At 35.0% G+C, this 16147-nt stretch overlaps 2 protein-coding genes and 1 non-coding gene across 3 annotated transcripts; 2 read left to right on the forward strand and 1 right to left on the reverse strand.

Moving 5' to 3' along the window:
* The first annotated feature begins 610 nt into the window (after window positions 1-610).
* LOC101205260 (T-complex protein 1 subunit theta) lies at window positions 611-11999 on the forward strand. The gene is made up of 13 exons (XM_004141091.3): window positions 611-1007; window positions 3196-3458; window positions 3546-3692; window positions 3779-3940; window positions 4825-4902; window positions 6596-6729; window positions 7858-7930; window positions 8016-8093; window positions 8204-8326; window positions 8397-8491; window positions 10095-10304; window positions 11043-11100; window positions 11583-11999. Exons 1-13 carry the CDS (start codon window positions 860-862, stop codon window positions 11649-11651), a joined length of 1638 nt encoding a protein of 545 aa, XP_004141139.1. The 5' UTR covers window positions 611-859; the 3' UTR covers window positions 11652-11999.
* A 1931-nt stretch (window positions 12000-13930) lies between these two features.
* LOC101222562 (photosynthetic NDH subunit of subcomplex B 2, chloroplastic) lies at window positions 13931-16080 on the forward strand. The gene is made up of 3 exons (XM_011654019.2): window positions 13931-14434; window positions 14935-15375; window positions 15714-16080. The coding sequence occupies exons 1-3, from the start codon at window positions 14024-14026 to the stop codon at window positions 15906-15908; spliced, it is 1047 nt and encodes a 348-aa protein (XP_011652321.1). The 5' UTR covers window positions 13931-14023; the 3' UTR covers window positions 15909-16080.
* Window positions 14795-14866, reverse strand: TRNAC-GCA. Its single transcript has one exon. It is a non-coding gene; the product is annotated as a tRNA-Cys (tRNA).
* Window positions 16081-16147: the final 67 nt, after the last annotated feature.

A 16147-nucleotide genomic window follows, 5' to 3' on the forward strand; every position in this document is an offset into this window, starting at 1 on the left:
GAAGTGAAAGTAGTAAACTAGCAAAGTGTTATCATTAATGCATTGTCTAAATTGTGAGGATTTGATGCAAACTCCTTCCATGCAAGCTTGGTGGAAAATCTTTTCTTCCTCTAAATATTTGTACATGTCTTTTGGGTACAACTCAATTGATCATTCAAGCATAATGCAAGGTCGCTCTATGGACACAACTGTTATGCTATCTCAATATACGAGATATAACATTACACTAAACAACTTTTTACACATTACACCCCATTGATAAGTCGCACTAAAATGACAAGATCCTTCCCCTCCCAACAATAAAGAAATAAAATATAGGAGTAAAGTAATAGATCTAAACCATATTCAACTCTTGTCCGCACAAAAAAATGCAATACACTCTGCCTAATATATATTTGAAAGTTTCTATGGGATGTTCTAAAATTAAAATGTTTATTTATCGACTTGAATTTAAAAAGAAAGTTTTAATTTTGTATTTAGTTAGATTTGTTAAACTTAGCAGAGCTCAAGTACTATCTTTATAATTTGAAAACACCCCTATGGTTTTTTTTGATAATTCAACCAAAAGAAAGAAATAAAATTTTTGCAATATATTTGTATTTTCCATTTCCTTGCACTTACTCCTTCCCTCCTCCGCGCAGCATTCACTAGACATTTCTTAAACAATTCTAATTCCCATTCTCTACTTTCCCTAAACCCTACTTCACGTTCACTCACTCACTCCGTCTCAGCGGCTGCCGTCGTCCCCGCCTTCCGACCAAATTGCCGACGGCCCCTCTCTCTCACACTCTCTTGTCTCTCCGACCAACCACACCTACTCATCTCTGTTTCATTTCAGGCTTTTCAAAGCTATACTAAGATGGGTTTCCAGATGCCGTCTCATGGGATTCAATCAATGCTTAAAGAGGGCCACAAGCATTTCTCGGGTTTGGATGAGGCCGTCCTTAAGAACATTGACGCCTGCAAACAACTCTCTACCATTACTCGAACTTCTCTTGGTCCTAATGGTACGTTTCCTTGGATCCTCAATCCCACTGTTTTTTTCCCATTTCCTTCCATTCTATGACTTTTTCAGTTCTTAAGGTGTTAATGTTGTGCACCCGTCTACTGTTTTGTAATGCGAACCGAATTTAGTCTTTTCCTGTTTCATTTAGTGACTCGCGCTCTTCGCGTCACCGGTATTTTAGTACGATTATCTTTGGTTCCATTTATACTTTACCGTAGGGAGGGCCTGGTTCCCTTTCTAAGAGGCGAGCTTTCTTTAAAGACGGACGGAGATTTATTACGTTTCAGATCGGACAATAATTCGAACATGAGCTGTTGGAGCATCCTTGCAATTACCCAGATGAAGGTTGATTAGACGAGATAAAAAAAATGGTTAAGTCTATTTAAAATTGTACAACTAGTGTGATATACAAAGATCTCAATGTTCATTCTGAATTTAGCTGTCGATAATTCAGCTTTAAACCTAACTATAGCTCAACTGTTACAAGACACTGTATTAGGACCAAAAAGTGAGGTTTCAAATTCCGACCTCCTCCATTGTTGGATTAAGAAAACGAAACTCAGCACACTTTAGTATTGTTAAATGGGTTAGATAATCGGCAGGTAAGTTTGGAGAGCAATAAAGATTTCATACAGTTTACAATACCGAACAACACGACAATACTGATAATAAAATTAAGTTTTAATAAGATTTACATGGACGATCCGAAATGTGTCAGTAATATGCTTGGTTTAATGCCTGTGCTAGGTATTTGTTCTCCACCAAATGGTTTTGCACTCAAATGTTGGATTTATTTATGAGGACAAACTGCTAACTTTACTACCAGCTTGGTGAAAATTCCTAGAATGTCATTGTTACTTTTTATCTTGTAAGTCATTGTTTTGATCTGTTGAAATTCCCTGTTAATGACTACATTCTACAATAATACGTGATTAGATGGATTTTGAGTTTGGGGTAGTTTTGTTCAAGTCTTGGTTGGCAACTATTTTGTGCAACTTGCCTGTAGCTAGAAGAAAATTAGGATTACTGAAGAATTATGTTCACTCTCACCCAAGTAGCATTTTTATAAAAAAAATTACTATTACAATTAGATTTGTCCTTGGTTTGAGGCTTTTGGTAGGATTAATACCAATGATTTATTCAGAGATCTACTTTTAATGGTGCTTTGTTTTAAAGCTAGAATTTGAAGGCATTAATCATCTTCCGTGCCCTCGTATGTTCATATTCTGATGAAATTTGGGGAAGATTCTGAAATTTTTTTATTTCTCACGTGCCTCCTTGAAGTTCCCATGATTTGGTGGCGAGGTTTTATTGTGTTGTGTCTACTGTTCTACTGAAGGGTTATTTGGAAGGTTTTTCTGGCAGCTCTTTAGTCTAAGTGGTTGGAGGAGAAGAAGTAGTAGAGTTTTGGGCTTTAGAAGAGAGTTTTCTTTTTGAGCTGCTGAAGTTGGCCTCTTAATATTGCTCTCTAGGCTATTGTAACTTGTCTATCTTGGAAAATTTTATATTTTTCAGTTACTAATTTCCGGTTTGTTTTTATTATTTTTGTTTCATCCGTTTCCTGTTGGTTTGGCTATGTCTTTTTCAAATTTGTTTTGAGGCTGACTTTATTTCTCCTTTTCATCTTTCTAAAGAACCTTCCAACCTTATTAAAAAAATTGTTGTTTGAGTGTGGGGTGAACTGTCAAGTGTGATGTGCAATAAGAAAAAGAGGATTCCTTTCTTTATCTATCTACTTTTTAAAAGTATAAGTGTAGAAATGGAAATTATTAACGAAATATGAATAATATAGCACCTCAAATATTATTAGAATTATAATGAAAGTTTTGTGAAATTGAGGACTACTTAAAATATTATTAGAAGTATTGGCTTTTAGACAACTACTGTAGTTCTTCAATCCATTTTTCATTATTGAAAGATGCAAAAATGGCATTAAACGGTAAGATAATTTTGCCACCCTCCCAAATAAAGCACTATATTAAATTATAACTTAATATCTAAGGTTGAATCTTAAAAAGGTAAGGATTGCTTCTCCAAGCTCTGCACTTGTTATTTGTGTCAATGCATATGGATTTCTATTCTCACTTTACACATTATTATTATCATTTTAGAGTTTGTTGTACTGTTTGAAATATATTCAAAACTTACCTTCTATGTTACTGGCCTTATTCTTAAGTATCCTTTCTCAGGAATGAATAAGATGGTAATTAATCATCTCGATAAGCTTTTTGTCACAAATGATGCTGCCACAATTGTCAATGAACTAGAGGTACAGCACCCTGCAGCCAAACTTTTGGTTTTAGCTGGTAAAGCTCAACAAGAAGAAATTGGTGATGGAGCTAATCTGACAATTTCATTTGCTGGGGAACTTTTACAAAATGCTGAAGAGCTCATTAGGATGGGTCTACACCCTAGTGAAATAATCAGCGGCTACACAAAAGGAATCAATAAGGTTTCTCACTTTCTACAATGATGATGGAATATATAGATGAACTTTTATGGCATTCCGTTTTGATGTATTGTCTTCTTGTTGGTTCAGACCATTGAGGTTTTGAAGGAACTAGTGGAGAAAGGTTCGGAGAACATGGATGTTCGTAACAAAGAGGAAGTTGTTTCACGCATGAAGGCTGCTGTTGCTAGCAAGCAATTTGGTCAAGAAGATTTTATTTGTTCTCTAGTTGCTGATGTATATTTTTGCCTACTCCTGTTATAATTGAGTAATTGTCCTGTAAACCTTCCCCCCCTGCAATTTATGTATTCTTTTGTGTTCAGGCATGTATTCAAGTTTGTCCAAAGAATCCAGAAAATTTTAATGTGGACAATGTTCGAGTTGCGAAGTTATTGGGAGGTGGTTTACATAATTCTTCAGTAGTGCGAGGCATGGTCTTAAAAAGTGATGCCGTGGGAAGTATAAAGCGAATTGAGAAGGCCAAGGTACACAATCATTTATTTGCACTTACATTATGATGAACGTGTTTCTTGTATACCCTCCTATTTTTGATTCATGTTCTTCTGTGAGGTTATAGATGCTCACATTCTTAATTTCATCTGTTTGTTCTTTTCGTATGCTTACATCTGGTTGGAAAAAAAAACTAATTACATCTTGATTGCTGCTCCATAAGGTGTTGTTCCCACCTAATACACTGACCAAAATTAAAAGACAGGATCTATGAGGGGAAGTTTCTGTTTTTTGTTTCATTTTGTTTTTTTTATAAAAAAGATGGAAAATGCTGAGGGGATTTTTTTTTTGGGCGTGGGGGGAGGTTAAGAAACATATCTCGTATATCTGAAAGCCATTGCAATGGCTTTGGTGGGTTAATGGAAACTGGATCATTTCAGCTTTAAGAAATTTAATTAACCTTCTGGCTTCTATAAATCTAAATGTTAATTCCTCCTGGACCTATTGACGAAATAGAAGAAGAGAGAACAAAAAAAAAAAAAAAAAGGAATCTAATTTTTATCTGCATCTGAATAGCTGTGTTACTATATTAATTTTTACATCCAGTGGTTTTTAATGCCAAGACGGTTTGCCCACATAAATTATATGGTTAATGAGAGGTTCTTTTGTATGTGTTTTTTTGGGGATGGCGTTTTAGTGACTGTTATATTAGAAAAATTTCACCTGTTTTAACTTGTATTGCCTTCGTTTTTGCAAAGCAAAATTGCTTGGTTTTAGCAGGATTAAACTTGTATGTGTATTATTAATTTTTGTCTAAATAGAACTTCAGACTTCTATTTTCTTACATTGCAAATATAGATGTAAAATTTTTTCTCTGAATTATTTTGGTTTTGATTTTCTTGAACATTTTCATATGAAGGTTGCTGTATTTGCTGGTGGCGTTGATACATCTGCAACAGAAACAAAAGGAACAGTATTAATTCACACTGCTGAGGAGGTAAATTTTAATTTTTTTTCGGTTGATAATTTTACTAAAAGGAAGAAAGCTGAAAATATATTATTTTCTTTGCAAACACTGTTTTGACAACTATGGAGAAAATTTAACAAAAAGATGCCTCAGTTAAGACTTGCATTTAAACAGTATTTGGAAAACCACAACAAAAAGACGACACATGCTTTTTTCACATGAGGTGCCCTTAATGGGAACACATTATCCTTTTTTTGATGTTGATTTTGAACTTTTCATAAAGAAAACATGGAAAGTATCAGAAAATTCTTTCCCTAAACAATCTCAATTTTTTTAAATAATTATTTTTATAATTTTCAATATTGACGAAACTAATCTAGGAGAATTCTTGGAGAAAATTGGAATTTTATTCAATACCTGAAAGACTACAAGGGCTACCACATATAGGCTAGCTTCCACAACCGAATAACATACTTAAACAACTTCATCAATAAACTAACCAGCTAACTGGCTGAAACAGAAGCAAAACAGAGGTACCAAACAGAGAAATAAAATCCCAAACCAGTCCTACATTAAACATCTCTCTCACAATGATATATTCATCCATTTATATTTTTTAAACGACGAACCAACATTTCATTGAGAAAATGAAGAATACATAATGGAGCCAAAGAACACATCGACTTGTGTATACAAATAAGGAAAAGCCAACAAAAGGAGCCAAATTACAAGAAGGGCTCCAATAAAAAGAATCAATGGCAAACAGATAATTACAAAAGAGGTTAGAAACAGAGGTACAAAGAGAAACAAAGAATCTAACAAGGGACCAATTGCCAAACAAACTCTCATGTACTTCAAATATTTTGTTGTTTTTCTCTCCAAAACCCCCATAAAGTAGTGCACACCCTTGCTTGTGGCTAAAACCTCCCTTTATGATGAAGGGGCAGATGAAGAATCTGCCTCCCTACCACTTCGAGCGTTGACAAAGCTGAAATCAAAACCACCACTCTTTGTGATATGATCAAAGTCCTCTGCCACCTGCAAATAATATAACGAAGAGGCCCAACCATTAAAGACCTCTACTTGAGATTCGATCCAAGGTGTAAATTCTTTTTTGCAGAACCTGCCACCAGAATACGATCTTTTTTTATGTAAACTCTTCACCTTCCAAACCGGGGGGAAAATGGAACCAACCACTAAGGAAGAATTAGACAAGTAGTGGAAAGAAAAGCTACAAGAAAAAAAAACCTTCGGAAGTACTAGGAGATCAATGGTGGGAAACCCCTCCCTCGGCTAAGGAGAATTGAGGAGAGGGAGGAAAGAAAAGTCAGGACGTCAAATATTTCCCTATTGGTCAATGGCGACAAAACCCCAATAACAGAGAGAGTGTGAAATTTGTTTAGCATGGAGGCAATTTGAGGGGGGGGGGGGGGGGGGGGGGGGTTCTTGAATGTGCGAAATAGAAAGCTTCTTATCATTTCTTGTTTTTTTTGTTATTATTTTGATTGGAAAGTTCAATTTTATTTTTGGTTATTTTCTCACTTTATTTCTTATGATTATCTTCTTGTTTTGCTGGGTTAAGATATTCTTTTTCCTTCTCTTATATAAAAAAAGACATTCTTTTACTTCAGGATTCGTTTTGAGCCTTTTTTTCTCTCCTTTTTTCTTATTGGAATTGTAGTTTTTCTTAAAACATCGATTGACATATGCTTATCAATTGTAGCTACAAAACTATGCAAAAACTGAGGAAGCTAAAGTTGAGGAGCTGATAAAAGCAGTTGCAGATTCAGGGGCTAAAGTAATTGTCAGTGGAGCAGCTGTTGGGGAAATGGCTCTACATTTCTGTGAGCGCTACAAGTATGTTGAGTTTTTCTTCTATCTGTAGTTTTTTGTTCTCCAGTTGAGAGATTTTGGAGTGATGTTTGGACTCTTAATAGGTTGAACATTTCGTGCTCTGGTGAGTGGTGACTAAGCCATTTTGTTACTATCTATTTGGTTTTGTTTTGCTTGATTAGTAGCTTTTTCTTTAGCTTGCTATTTTTATGGGGGTGATTTCTTTTGATGGCTTCTCTCTCTCTCTCTCTCTCTCTTTTTATGCATGTCTTCTATTCTTTCACTTTTGTTTCAATGAAAGTTTGGTTATTCATGAAAAATGTGTGTTAAAATGTGGTTGCTGCTTATTTCTTGCTCACTGTACTTGTTGAAATGTATATTTAATGTCCAGAATATTTTGTTGGACTATGGTAGATGAAGTGTTGTTCCATCTCTTGTTTTAGGATTAGGGTGAAATCTTTCGGGACAGAACTTATTTTGCATTTTTGCTACCCAAATATTTGGCTGTGATAAGTGATTTTAGCAGAATCTTTGGCAGGTGTGCAAATATATGGGAGGCGTGGGCTATGTCCCACGCTTTCTTTTAGGTGTCAGCGTCTAAGGATTTTTGCAACTACCATTATTCCTTGGGTGATTGTTAGGCTGTCTCTCTTGTAGGCTCCATTTGTAGTGTGCTTTCTTTCCTCCTTTGCCCATACACCATTTCATTCATCTTAACGAGAGCTTTATTTATTCAAGTTTTGATAATAAAGCCAACTGGGGGTATCTGTTTGGAATTACGTTTGTTATGCTTTTCACTACATGCATCTCATATCTATATAAGAAATTTTTTGTTTTCTTTTACTTTTGTCCATTGCCTCTCCTGCAAATATTAATTAGTTTCTCAAATCTTCCCATTGACTTCCATACCACATTCAAGCATGTTTTGGATATTTTATTGTCTCCAAATTCCAAATATGGCTATGATGCAAATGAATGATTTTAGAATTTAAGATTATTAGTTATGAATATTTATGTATTAATTTGCATTGCTGAATGCTGATGCATGTTGGGAGGGGTTGGTTTTTGTGTTGGATATTGATGAACTATGCAGATTAGATCTTTCTTTTTCTCAAAATTCTTTCTTTTATTTCATGTACTGTTGCATTGCAGGCTTATGGTCTTAAAAATTAGTTCAAAGTTTGAGTTGCGGAGATTTTGTCGCACAACTGGTGCTGTTGCCATGGTAAGCATGTTAAGGCTTTGTTATTGATAAAGTGATGTTTTATTCATTGGCATTGACATGGTTCCCTTCCCCCACCAAACGACAGTTGAAGCTTAGCCCGCCAAATCCAGATGACCTGGGTCATGTGGACTCCGTCTCGGTTGAAGAAATTGGTGGTGTTAGGGTATGTTATCTATATTAACTTAATTATTTTTATATTGCAGTTTTCCATGTTTGCTTCTCTATTTCTGACCTCATAACTAATTCTCTTCCCTTCTTGATATTGCATTACAGGTCACAGTTGTGAAGAATGAAGAGGGGGGTAACTCTATATCAACAGTTGTTTTACGAGGAAGTACTGATAGCATACTGGATGATCTTGAGCGGGCAGTTGATGATGGAGTTAATACATACAAAGTATTTCTCTACACATGTACTGTTTATTCTTTGAATTATTTGGAGCATGCATGATCAGTTTCTTTGTCAGGCAATGGCGAAGGACAGCCGAACAGTACCTGGAGCTGCTGCTACTGAAATTGAGTTGGCTAGAAGAGTAAAAGAGTTTTCTTTTAAAGAAACAGGGTAATTCTTTTTATCTTTTATTTTCTAAATTTAATATTGCACAAAATTTATTTTAAGCTTCTTTTTTAACAGAGTCGGCTGTTAAACAGCCTTCTTCTGGGAAGATAGGGAAAAGATTTTACACAACTGATATAAGCAGCTGGAGTGCAAACTGCAGTTATATTAATGTGCAGGAGTTGTCCAGCTAGGGAAAGAAGTTCTCTTTCTAGATTTTTTTTCCTGAGATTTTATTTGCAGTAATAGAGTCGTGGAGGAGCGATTCTAGGGTGGATGGGATGTTCAAGGACGGAAAAAATTTGTTTGCAGTGGGGAATGTTTAAGGTCAATAGTTGGTAGAATATGAAGAGGGTGGTAGAGCTAAGTTGGTGGAGTTAAACTCTTTGGTTTCCGTAAAATGCTTTGCTCTTTGGCTGTGAAGGCTGTTTTTCAGGATCTGCTGAATACCTTTAACAATCTATAACTCTACAACCTTGAAAGGGACTGTTTTCTCTTATCGAACGAGAATAATTAGAGTGTAAAAGACCTTTTTTTAAATTTAGTTATTTATTTTTATTTCAAAAGTTTCTTAAAAAGAAACAATTTCATTAGTGTAGGAATTTTACAAATAAGACGGAGATAATCAAAGAGAATCGGAGCTACAGAGATGAAAAAAGATGAGGCAGTTTACACTATGGGATATATCAAAGAAGTTTGCTATGACATTGATGATATGGTTATTTCTTTCAATCTAACTAATCACAAGGATGAGTTGATAGTTGAATTAGGAATTTTCAAAACGGCCATTTCAAAATTGTTTCTTGTTATGGGTTACGTAAGAACAGAATATCAGGGTGTTTAGAGGGTTAGAGTGGTATCCTAGTGATGTTTGGTTCTTTACTAGATTTTATGTTTTCCCCGTGCTTCAGTCATGAAGATCTTTTGTAATTATTCTAATACAACTATTTTGTTTGGCTTGAGTCACTACCTTTGGTGTGACTTCTTCCATTTGTGGGCTTGAGGGTGTTCTTTCACTATTCCTTCTCTATGAAAGTTGTTAATGTCATAGAAAAAGTGACCTTTTTTTATAGGCCCTTTTGCTAAAAACTTTATTTTCCCACTAATAATGGGGTGATGGCGGAAAGGGGAGGAATGCAAGAAAGTTAGAAATCCTCGATTAATCATGCCCTTGTACATTCCTTCCTTTGCCTCAATGAAAGCTTGTTTCTTATTAAATTAGAAAAATGGAGTACACATGTCTACAGACACCTAATTTGAGGCTAGATGGACCAAATGCTCATTAAGATATCAATTAATTCTTTCTGAATTTGGAAGAAACGTGAATGAAAGAAGGAAAGAAGATGAAAGCTTGAGTGCGTTTTCACAAAGACATAAACCTCTTAGGGTACAACTTACATGGAAGGTGCAAGTCTTGAGACTAAAAGTTAGAGCTTAGGCATAAGCTTCAATTGCTTTTTAAAATGTTGTGTGGAGCATTGATGCATGTTTGTGGTTTAATTTGGTCAACACGTTGAATTATATTCCAAAGGACGGTGTTATGAGTACTTGAGTTATTTTATTTATTGTTGAAGAAACAAGTGATGACTTTTTCCTTATCTGTCTGCAGATTGGATCAGTATGCCATTGCAAAATTTGCAGAAAGTTTTGAGATGGTACCAAAAACTCTTTCCGAAAATGCTGGGCTAAATGCAATGGAGATAATATCCTCGTTGTACGCTGAGCATGCATCCGGAAATACTAGAGTGGGTATAGACTTGGAAGAAGGGATTTGCAAGGATGTTTCCACAATGAATATTTGGGATCTATACATTACCAAGTCAGTTTTCATTCTCTTACAATGAATAATTATAGTTTTTCTTGTGAAGCTCTTAGTTCAATGCTTCGTGTAGTTGTGTTTCTTGTAGAGTTACATTTTACTTAAAGCACATCGTGAGATTAGTCGAGGTGTGCGTAAGCTGGCTTGGACACTCACGAATATCAAAACAAAAAAAAAAACTTAAAGCACACCACTTTCCGGAACTTTTGGAAAGTTTAGTTTTAGTGGATATGTTGCAGTGCCATTAGTTCCCAACCTTTATAATGAATTTTGACTCATGAACTTAATGGTGGTGCTTGGTGCTTGGTGCATTGCATAATGAATTGTTCAGCCATATAGGCCTGGCCTAATTGAAATAACTTCTGTCCCATTATAGATTTTGAAATTGTTACCTTGATTTGCTTTCTTAATGAAACAATGAATCTAGTTTATTAGTAAAAAAGAATCACATTAGTTGTGGGATTTTTGTGGGAGAGGAGCAATAGAATTTTTTGTTGTGTGAAGAGGGGACCCTTGTGAGGTTTTATCCTCGGTGAGGTTTCAGTTTTTCTTTAACATTTTTAAAATGGAAGTAGCTGTTTCAAAAAAAAAAAAGAAGAAGACTTCATTAGTTTGACCAAGTGTAATTTCTTCACTGTACCATAAAATTTTCCTTTTGATCTTTTTTCAAAAATATTATTAGCGTACCAACTCATGGTAACAACCTCGCCTTTTTTTTTTCTTTTTGTTCTTTTAAAGGTTCTTTGCTCTTAAGTATGCTGCAGATGCTGTTTGCACTGTCCTTCGAGTGGACCAGGTACACCCTTCTATAAAACTTTTATCCATTTATATTTCTTGGTATTTTCCATCCCCATTTCCATGCTAAATCTCATTTTAAGACAGTATAAAAGACCTCGAATTGACATTTATTTGTGAACATTATACACACACACACACACTCACAGGACAGCTGAGACTTGCATCATGTCACAGCTGCTCCTCAACCGATGGCCATTTGATGGTTGAATTGGGTGGATACGAAGTGCTTTCTGAACCTTGCTCCCATGGATTATTTCTTGACCATTCTTTTGACAAGAAACAAACGTTTCTTGTTCATAGATACAATCTTCCAAATGGAGAGAAAAATGAGAATAAGAAAATATTTCCGTGCTTGGCTTTATCCTTTGAGAACAAGGGATCTGTAAAATGCGTAATTTATTAAACCCTAAATCGTAGACCATAAATTTGTCTTGTGTAAATGTGTTTTAGAATGAATTGTTAATTTGCGCCATGTTGCAGATAATAATGTCAAAACCAGCTGGAGGCCCCAGGAGAGGAGACCAACCCGCAGGGATGGATGAGGACTAGATGTTCATTTTGGCACATTGCTATAATTTATTCTCCATCTGCCCATCATCGTAAGTTTTTGATTAAGATACCAAATATAGTTGGTTTGTATGAGGCTGGTGTTTTTAAAAGGTGAGGAGTTTGTTGGTGCAAATGTGGCTTTTTGCGAATGCCACTACTACTAGAACACTTTTTTGAGTCACTGGTTTTGATTGTTGGATATATGATGTAATGTTGTTGACTCGGCCCAGTGCTGGTTTCTTGTGCTGGTTGAACTCCTCGAATGATGCAATTTAGAATGTGTTGGTGGCAAGCTAGCTTAGCTAGGTTTTTCCAATCCTTTGTTTTAATGCATTTGTTTCCAATCCATCCTCCACTCTTTCCCACTTTTCTAGTGCTTGTTTGAGTCTATTAATGTGCGATTTGAATTTTGAATTACTCACATGAGACACTAGTTTGTTACAACGATATTTTACTTGTTTTGATAAGTGCCTTGTAGTATCAAATTGTCAGAGGTTTATATTGAAGTCCAAGAAAACAAGAAAGAAGATTTCAAAGAGAATGAGTTTAATTTATAGCCTTCACCTACACCTACATGCAACAAAGTAAGTTGTTAGGTCTGGTCATGAAATATAATGCTATGCTATCATCCAAGTAGTATTGAAGTAGCTAAAGGCTAAGTGGTTTGGTTGGTTTTTGAAAATGAAAAAGAAGACTTCTTTTAGTTTTCATCTCAACCTATGAACAATATGGTTGAGAGAAACCAAATTTAAAAAAGCAAATGGTTGTCGAGCGACCATAGGTTTTACAATTTATGAATCTATTCTTTCATTTTTATTTTTCACATTTATACTTAGGCAATGGTCCAGAATAGACTACTCTTAACCTTCATAGTAGTCCATCTTATAAAGAGTGTTGTGTCATGTATTCAATCCCACATTTGATGATAGTAGACATAAGGTAATTTCCTCCAAAGGGTAGGGTTTTTTATTTTTTAGTTTTTGAAAAAACAAAAATAGTTTTTACAAACTAAAATAGGAAAATCATTTTGTGGTATGATAGTCGTTTTTAATTTTGTTATGTTTTTATGTCATGGATATTAAATTACTTGATAAAAACATAATTGTAGTGGGAACCAAAATTGGTTGCCTGATTTGCAAATATGTTATATAAATAAATAATTTTGACCATTATTAAATTTTTTGTTGTTGTATCATTAATTTATCGTTTTAATAGTTTACCAATAACCAACTTAATTCTGCCACGTCATCACACCAAAATTGTAGTATTCATAATTTAATTGAATTTGAGTAGTCAAATTTTCTTATATCCAATGAATAGTTGTAAATTTAGCAATTAGATTCAAAATAATTAAGTATATAGCAACTTTTTAAAGAATTTGTAAATATAACAAAATTTGTCAAATCGTATTAATGATACAAGTCTATCACCGATAGACTATGTTGTAAATATTGGTTTATCAGAGATAGATCATACGAGCTTATCAACGATACAAGTCTATCAACGATAGTTTTGTTATATTTGCAATTTTTAAAAAATATTATTATATCCTTAATTATTATTTCTTAAATGACCATCAATTACAACTAGGGAAATTGCAATGGATGATTATTTTAGTAATAATAATTAAGGATATAACAACATTTTAAAAAAATTGCAAATATAACAAAACTATCACTGATAGACTTGTATCGCTGATAGACTTCATATGGTATATCAGTGATAGACCAATATTTGCAATATGGTCTATCAGTGATAGACTTATATCATTGATAGAATTTGAAAAATTTTGCTATATTTGTAAATTTTTTAAAATTGTGCTATATATTTAATTAATTTGAATTTAATTGCTAAATTTGCAACTATCCTTTATGATTATATCCAATCTTGAACCAAAAAAATAATGCGCTCAAATTCAAGTTAATAAAAATGGTCCCAAGCCCAAGCCCAAGTCCAAGCTCAACAGAAAAATTAATCCAAATACAATAGACAAATGAGTTCAATCACAAACCCAAACCTAACAAGCAAATGAGTCCAAGTTCATCTAAAACCCATATAAATTTTTTGTATATAGATTTTTTAATTGGTTTAGGAGATTTTTGGTTGAAGAAAGAATTGAAACTGTCCCGTAACGGTAAAAGACTAACAAAGTTGAAAAAAACTAAGAAAAAATTTTGTTCGGTAATATTTTGGATAAATTATGATGTCATGATTGCAAAAGAATAAAAAAGTAAGAAAAAATTTCCCGCGTTATGATTGGATAAAAGGCGAAAATAGAAATCCAAAGGAAAAAAGCATTGGTGGGAGTAAGGATGTGTTGAAGTGTGTGTGGAAGCCATTGATGCCTTCTCTTCTCTTTATCTCAATCTCTCATGGCTTCTCTGGTTTGTCTTCCTCTCCCAAAGCCAAACCTCATTAGAGCTTCTTCTTCTTCTTCTTCTTCAACTTCTTTCCCTTCCACCGTCGATTCTCTCAACGACAAATTCGGCCGCAAGGGCTTCCACTTCCACGACTCCAATGGCGTTCCCACTCTCGACCTCACCGTCCGCAACGGTAGCTCCTTACGCCTCCGCATTTCCGATGCTCATCTCACTTCCTATAAACCCAAAGTCTATTGGAAGGACGACGGCTTTGAGGAAGTTCTCTTTACCACTCCCACCGCTAAAGGTGGGATTGCTCTTGTCATTGATGATGCTTCTGATTCTTCTTCCAAATCTTCTCTTCTTCCCTCTTCTGATTGGACTGTTAAAGATGTCGATTCCGACGCCATTGATGCTCTCCAGGTATAATTTCTTTTGTATTTGTCACCATATTTGGACTCGTTTTTTTATCTTGCTTTTTTCTTGACTTTAATGTTAAATTAATTCATAATCTCTCTTTTTTCCCCCTTCAAATTCTGTTGTGGAATTGCTGGAAAAAAAGCTACATTATTGATATATATGTTCCTATACTATATATAACGTATTGTTAAGTTCTTGTAGTCTTCTCTTCAGTGTCAAGTAATTGAAGGGTAACAAAAATCCGAAATCATTTATCTTTTGTTTAGACAGAGAAGAATTTATGTTACTTCATTGCGTTCCTATTGAATTTCAAACACACAAAACCTAAGAGATCAGAAGGGGAAAAAAAAAAAAATCAAATAAAGGGCCCAACCGGGTTCGAACCGGTGACCTCTTGATCTGCAGTCAAATGCTCTACCACTGAGCTATGGACCCATGTTGTTATCTATGCAACTAATATTATACTAATACTTAGCTGTTTATTCATCTTGGTTTCCTTGCAGGTGGAGTTAAGCTGCAGTAGTAAGCAAATGGAGATTACTTACATTGTCACTCTCTATTCAGAAAGTTTGGCTACAGCTGTTATTGTGAAGAACACGGGACTGAAGCCATTGACGCTAAAGAGCGCGATATTGAGTCATTTCAAGTTCAAGCGACGAGATGGGGCGGCAATTCAGGGCCTTCAGGGATGCTCCTATTGCTCCCACCCACCTTTATCTTCACCTTTTGAAATACTATCTCCATCCGAAGCAATGAAGGTCGAGGAATCTGATTGGTTCTCGTTTGGGTCTGAGCCTCAAGGAAAAGCAGGCTCATGGAGCCTCCAAGATGTCCCCTTCACCATGTTGAAGAATAAGTTCAGTAGAGTTTATGCTGCCCCACCAGCAGAGAGATTGAAGCCTATTTATCACACCACACCTTCCAAGTATGAGACTCTTGATCAGGTAAAGAGAAATGGCTAGTTCATTGTTTTACACAACACCTTCAAGATTAGTATTGAGGCTATGCTTGGAAATCGTGCTTTTAACAGGGCTAAAAACAACACTTTTGATGAACTAACATGATAAAAGTGCATTGTGAAAAATCAGATCTAGAGCCTTTTTTGACTCAAGTGTTTGTTATATTTGATCGGAGAGCACATCAAAAACCCTTTTAAGAGTTTAAAATCCAGTATGAAATATAGAAGTGATCTATTAATGGACATATTTTTACTTGAGTGCTTGTAATTGAAGTACTCGTTTGTTATAAACACACTAATATTTGTTGGGCCATTGTATTTCAGGGAAGAGAGCTATTCTTTAGGGTGATAAGGATGGGGTTTGAAGACATATACGTATCAAGCCCTGGTTCATTATCTAACAAGTTTGGAAAAGACCATTTCATATGCACTGGCCCTGCTTCCATGTTGGTTCCTGTCACAGTTAAACCTGGTGAACAATGGAGGGGCGCCCAAGTAATTGAGCATGATAACTTGTAATGTAATTATTTCCTCTTCAATTTTCATATTTTACTTAAATTCATTATGAAATGAACACGTGATCAAGTACAAGTAGCAGGTAAAATATTCACATGTGCTCCTCCATTTTCGAGGACTTGATTCATGACCTTCTTTCTGTATTTATACAATAAATCCTCTGGCTTTTCCAATATGGTAATACCAATCAAGATCAACGAGCTGGCGTTGTTTTTAATGTTGTCATATTCTCTTATAATTTA

The sequence above is a fragment of the Cucumis sativus genome, chromosome 3 (assembly GCF_000004075.3).
Source record: "Cucumis sativus cultivar 9930 chromosome 3, Cucumber_9930_V3, whole genome shotgun sequence".
NCBI lineage: Eukaryota > Viridiplantae > Streptophyta > Magnoliopsida > Cucurbitales > Cucurbitaceae > Cucumis > Cucumis sativus.